This window comes from Erythranthe guttata, chromosome 6 (genome assembly GCF_056151865.1).
Source record: "Erythranthe guttata isolate IM_541 chromosome 6, IM_541, whole genome shotgun sequence".
Taxonomy (NCBI): domain Eukaryota; kingdom Viridiplantae; phylum Streptophyta; class Magnoliopsida; order Lamiales; family Phrymaceae; genus Erythranthe; species Erythranthe guttata.
In genome coordinates, this window is record NC_142538.1 from 9,776,497 (window position 1) to 9,782,707 (window position 6,211).

Consider the following 6,211-nt stretch of genomic DNA (forward strand, 5'->3'; position numbering starts at 1 on the left):
TGGACCCTTCTCCTTTATCAAGAGACAAGGTAATAAGCCTCTTCACAATTTAGCTTCCATATTGATGGATGGTTGTACGGAAGGTTCTGAACTTCCACCCTCTTTAGCTTTACATGCCTAATGAAATTTTACGTTTCCCCTCAAAGGAGAAAGAAGAAAACTATTTTTTAATTAATTAAAAGTGATAAATGAAGAAATTGAAAAAAAATATTGGACATTTATCTTTTACCAAAAAAAAAAAAAAAAAAAAAGGAATCCACCAAAGATTAAAATGGCCTTCAAATGGTAACTAACCCCAATTTCATCCCCAACTCCTAATTTAACCAATATTGTACATTGACCCAAAAGTTAACAAATATTGCATATTGACCCCATTTTGTAAGGGGAAATTAGGGGTTCATATTTCTTTGATTGCGTGTATGGTAAGCCAATTTACAAGGTCAATTAATTAAGCTATATAATGTACGAGATGAGTTGATCGATAATGTCCTCCATCTGATTGGTAGTTGAAGTGGCGAGATCACGAATTTTTAAGAGAGGATTATAATTTTTGGGTGTTTGGACTCCGAAGGAGCGTTCTAGAAATTATATTTAACTAGAATATATATATATACATATATATATATATATATACATATATATATATATACATATATAAAGATAAACAGTTATAAGCCAACCAAACCAAACACATAATTTCACCGGATTCGTATCTCCGTTGAAGATTTTACGGAGCATTATTTGTCTGGAACAAGAATTTTTCTGAACTTTGTTACTATAATACCGTTCGAAGTCGAAATACAAAACAAGATGAAACCGAAAACAAAGAGAGAGAAAACACAATATTGTCACAGTACAAGCTATTTTACACATGCAATATAACTTCCAAAATCACATTTAGTTTTACGGCATACCATGGTTCAGCCAGTTACAGTTGTCTTTGCAGCAAGATGTATAAGAGCGCGTTTATGGTAAGTATAACGCATCTTCTTGTATTTCTGTACAAACGCTGGAAGATCAATCTCTCCATCAAGAAGCTGCCTGTGCAGCGTCTCCGATTCCTCTTCTGTTTTGTTCATTGCATCTGTAATAATACAACGACAATTTATTCAGTTTAATTCACAAATATCATTTGAGTTAAAGATATATCCCATATCAACCCTATTCACAATTGTCCTTTCGTAAGAAACTCAAGACTCGACATTCAGAAATAGATGACATATGAAGCAAAGCATTTATGTCAAACCACTCGCGTAAACGAATAATATAATGAGGGGAAAAGAAAAAAAAGCTCGGAGGCCCCTGCCCCCGTTCATGGGGGAAAGAAACAATAATGAACTAACAATCCAAGGAAAAATAGTTCAGTCAGAAGACTATCAATCCAAGGAGAAATAGTTCATTGAGTTTTGAGAGAAGGATCCGATTTATACATGTTAAGTATAAATTAATGAAAAACAAATTTTGGGTTGTAGTAAAGGAAGCATATTTATTCCTATGATCATCAAAATAATCATAAAATATAGGCAATTAATTATAGAAGGTATTCCATGGAGACGGTCGATTTGTGAATGATACTATCATTGTTATGGTGAAACTTAAAAGAGGTTTTGGGTAAGACGGCATTTAGAAAAAAACGACGTACTTGGTGAAACTGAACTGACGAAACCGACTTGATTACACATTGCCAAAATATTAAGGTTACCCCAATAAGGCACATCAGACTTGTCGTACTTTACAAATAAAACTTGTTGCCAAGCTAAATAAGCATACCTTGAAGTCGAACGAGGAGAGATGAGGGTGAGTAATACTTAAGAGTATCTTCTTTTTTCCTCTCTAATTCATGCAATTTTTCTTGAGCAGTTGCCAGCTCTGTAGTTCGAATTATTCTGCACTGAAGCCACGAAAACCAAGAAGAAAAACAATGTCATAAGTGCAAATTGCGTCCAAAAGAAAAAAAATTAAGTGAATGCAATCCAAGGCCGCAGAACTAACCTGATTCCTTAGCTCCATTATGCATGGTTCTTTGTCCACATTTTCTCCTGTAGATAAGATGATTAATTATTATGCTGTAATGTTTCAAAAAAAGAAAATTAATATGCGGCAAAGGAGGACTTACTAGCAAGCTGCAGTGTTTCGTTCCTAAGTTCGTCTCTGACCTGATTGAGTAAACATATTAAATGAGTTGAGTAAAGACAATTGGAAAGCCTTAGCTTGCAATGAAGACTACATAAACAGAATAAGCACGAAGAAACAAATATAAATACGGTGGAAGTTTGAAAATCCCGAACTAGAACCACATGTGCACACACATATACACACCGAGAAGAAGGGTCCAAGTTTAGGAGATACGAGAAATGCATCAAATGAAACTGAAAAAAGTAAAAAAAACCCTGGAAATGTAATTTGTATATATATATATATATATATATATATATATATATATATATATATATATATATATATATATATATATATATATATATATATATATATATCACGCAAAAAAAACCCAAGTTTAACAGGACAAGCACCAAGTTAGAACCAAGAAGGGCAAAACGGTAAATAACGATAGAAATATGAAGGGGAAAGAAAAACCCTGAAACTTACCCTGTTTTGAGTTTTAACAGGTTCGAGTGAAAGTAAGAGACTCTGATAAGCATCCTTGTCCGACAAAAGCTTCCTCAGATCATCAACACTATCATTAAACAAAAACAACAAGGCTACATTTTATTCACCAACTCATTACCATCAGTAAGAATAGCAACTAAGCCACAGTAAAATTATATGCTTCAGTAAAGTATATGCATAAAAAGAATTGTCACCTCTTATCTTTCAAAACCGCAACAATTCCGGCTGCTTCTGCAGGCGAAACATTTGATAAAGAGCTTGTCCGATCAGTCGGTCTTGATAAGTTGTTGGAACCAGGCGTTGTGGGGCGAGACGAGCTAGGTGAATTCACAACCGAAGGCGGATACCATGATTCTGTGGGCTGACCTTGCTGCTCCTGAGAGCCCCTATCGACATAAATGCAATCACAGCAAGAAAATTACACTTTCGTAAATGTAAAATGACATAAGCAAGACATAATGAAATGCCCGGTAACCTATTACTCATCGTTTGCCCGAAACTGCAAAATCATATTAGGGCATCCATGCCAATTAGGGATCAAATTTTAAAATTATTCAATGAACCAACTGATTATCATAATATTTATGTTACGAAGACAGCGCAGAATCGGATTCATCCTATATTGGAAAATTATTCAACAAAAATTATTTATTCATATCAGAGAGTAAAATTCCAGAACGATTGACCTCGACACCGTTCTCTTATACGGCAAATAAATTTAATCAAGGAAAAATAATTCCGATAATCAAAAGGTATTTTCGCATACTGTATCCATTTGGCCTGTTCACAAAATTCATTTAACTGAACGAAAAAGAGAGATTGGAAAAAAATGAGTGATTACCAGAAATTTTTGAACATGACTTTAAGCAGTTCTCAGTCGTCGATCTTCCGACGGAAAAAAACAATCAAGGAGGAGGAATCGGAAGTTCCAAACCCTAGAAAATAATCGATTCGTCGGAACCCACAGAGAATCTTCGAAGATTTTGTTTTACGGCCTTCCGGAGACTGAATTTTAAATTGGGTTTTTTTTTTTTTTTTTTTTTTTTTAATCTATTTTATATTTTTTGTTGTTCAGACTTTCAGATCAAACGTAGGCGTGTTGAGCTTTGTGATTGATGAATTCGTTCTCCTATCGTAATTTTCAGTTCTTACCCTGTAGTATTATACCGATGGTCATTAGTCATTAGTAAAACAAATATAAGAACAATTTATCCATGCAAATTATGGCTATATAAAGAGATCGATACCCCACCTGGCTATCTAAAAACTAATGATTGATTATGAATAATGAAGTGTTTTTTCATTGCTTTGGAATATCAACAATCACCTACTTGGAACAAATTGGGCAAACCTGTTATATGTAAATTATATGAGTAAACACAGAGTGCTAATTGCAATAAACACCCTTTTGTATACAAGATTGTTAGCAAAATTATGACTTGCACTTATTACAAACAAGAGAAGCTCAGTGACTTATTTATTGATATAAACACATCTACTCGTAGAACCTATAGAGTAAAAATGTTTACATGGCAGGGTAATTTTTCTATGACGTCGTTTGTACTTCATTTGGCAAACTATGCATCTTTTTAACCCAAAATGTACTAGAAATTGGAGATCATATGGCAATTCAAAAATATCAAATAGAATGTACAATTTTATGATCAACTCATTATGTTCAAAAGTTAAAGATAATAATATGACGTTTGGGGGAAAATTCTATCTAGAGTATCTATTTGAATATCCAATTTGAAACAAAAAGCAAAATTAAGAAGAAACATAAGCTGCTAAGTTCACAACAATATCGAACACAAAAGACTTATATCTTCCTTATAATGATCAACAAAAACTTAACCACCTGGACAACTAAAGTTAGACATAAAAAGAGGAAAAAATTACAAATATTGGTTAAATCCAATTTAAAAAGACCTAACAAATTGCAAGCGTGCTATTTCAAAGATTCCAATTTAAATCAACCATCAAAGAAACCATGAAATAAATTTCTACAAATAAAACTATATGTATAAGTTATTAGTTTAATTTTGAGATCAGAACAAATCAAGGGCTTTTCAGCAAAATCCAAACATATGATTAGAGTGTGAAGGGAAAACGATAGAGAACGGGAGAAGAGGGAGAGGGAGAGAGAGAGAGAGAAAGAGAGAGAGAGGGAGAACGAGATCGAGTGATTACCTGAAACGATGGAGGGCCTAGTGGTTGTGGATCCATCGGCGTCGGTGGTTACGGAGACGAACAAGTGAGTCACAAATTAGGGAGAGAATAAGTTATCTTTTTCATCAAAGGCACCGAATAGTTTAGAACATCTGATGTGTTATTATGATTGTAAAATTTAATTATTTATTTACTTCTCCTTTTTTTATTTATGTGGCAAATCTTATGTGCACAAATATTCAGGGTTAATTGCAAATACTACCCATATGTTATCTCTAATTGTCAAATATCCCCCTGTCAAAACAAAATTCACTAAAACCCCCCTGTGTTAATAAATTGGAAGCTCACAACACCTACTGTGCTTTTAGGAGTTGACTGCGAGTAAAATTACAAAAATACCCTAAGGTTTTTTTCAGCAATTAGTAAAGTATATATGATTTATAAATATATTATGTATTAGTTTTTTAAAACTTTGTAATTAATTTAATTTTACCAAATTTTATAACATAATTAATTTTAATTTTATAAGCATTTTTTTTAGTTTGTGATATTAAAAGTTTTTATATGTTTTTAGTTTTAATTCTTTTATATTTAAATTACATATAGACAAAAAAAAAAAGAAAAAAAAAAGAAAAAAGTCTTCTTCTCCGTCCCCCCACCCCACCCCCACCACACAGCATCGACATTTCTCAAGCCCCACCACCAGCTTTACCCCTCCTTACACCACCACCTTCCTTCCAAATCCGCAACCCACGAACATCAAAATCTTTTCAAATTGGCGAATTCCTCTCTCCCCAGTTTCACTCTGCCGGTGGCAGCCCCGATCTCAGCAACAAAGGCGGCGACGGCGGCGGCGAGCAGGATTTTTTATAACCATCTTCACCCATACACAACTCTCCATGTCGCTAAAAATTGGTGGTTCCAGACGGCGGCGTTGTCGAGGAAGAAAATTTTGAAGAAGGAGTGGGTGGCTGTGGTGCGAGACGCCGGCGGTGGCCGGCGGACCGGAACGATGAAGAAGACGACTCTTCTTTTCTTTTCTTTTTTTAATTATTTTGTAATTTTAGAAATTACAATTTGGTCCTCAAAATGTAGGTTATTCATAATTTAACCACTCAGATTTTTTTTAATTTGTTAAAGGGGTAATTATGTCATTTCACCGTGAAAATAACATAAAAAATCGCACAACCCGCGAGTGACTGACACAATTTGCCTCCAGGGGTCTCGATGCCCTGACTTTGTTAACAGAGGGGGGTTTTGGTGAATTTTTTTTTGACAGGGGGGTATTTGACAATTAGAGATAACACAGGGGTGGTATTTGCAATTAACTCCAAATATTCAACATAAATAAATTATTACAATAATAATTAACTCTAATGGAATATTTATATATTTCTAACGGATAAATCAGTTA

At 34.0% G+C, this 6,211-nt stretch overlaps 1 protein-coding gene across 1 annotated transcript; it reads right to left on the bottom strand.

Moving 5' to 3' along the window:
• Nucleotides 1-687: 687 nt before the first annotated feature.
• Nucleotides 688-4,808, bottom strand: LOC105974859 (vacuolar protein-sorting-associated protein 37 homolog 1). The gene is made up of 7 exons (XM_088819828.1): nucleotides 3,470-4,808; nucleotides 2,823-3,014; nucleotides 2,608-2,695; nucleotides 2,117-2,156; nucleotides 1,993-2,039; nucleotides 1,771-1,891; nucleotides 688-1,084 (listed from the first exon to the last, which is right to left on the bottom strand). Exons 1-7 carry the CDS (start codon nucleotides 3,484-3,486, stop codon nucleotides 921-923), a joined length of 669 nt encoding a protein of 222 aa, XP_088675954.1. The 5' UTR covers nucleotides 3,487-4,808; the 3' UTR covers nucleotides 688-920.
• Between the last annotated feature and the right edge of the window lie 1,403 nt (nucleotides 4,809-6,211).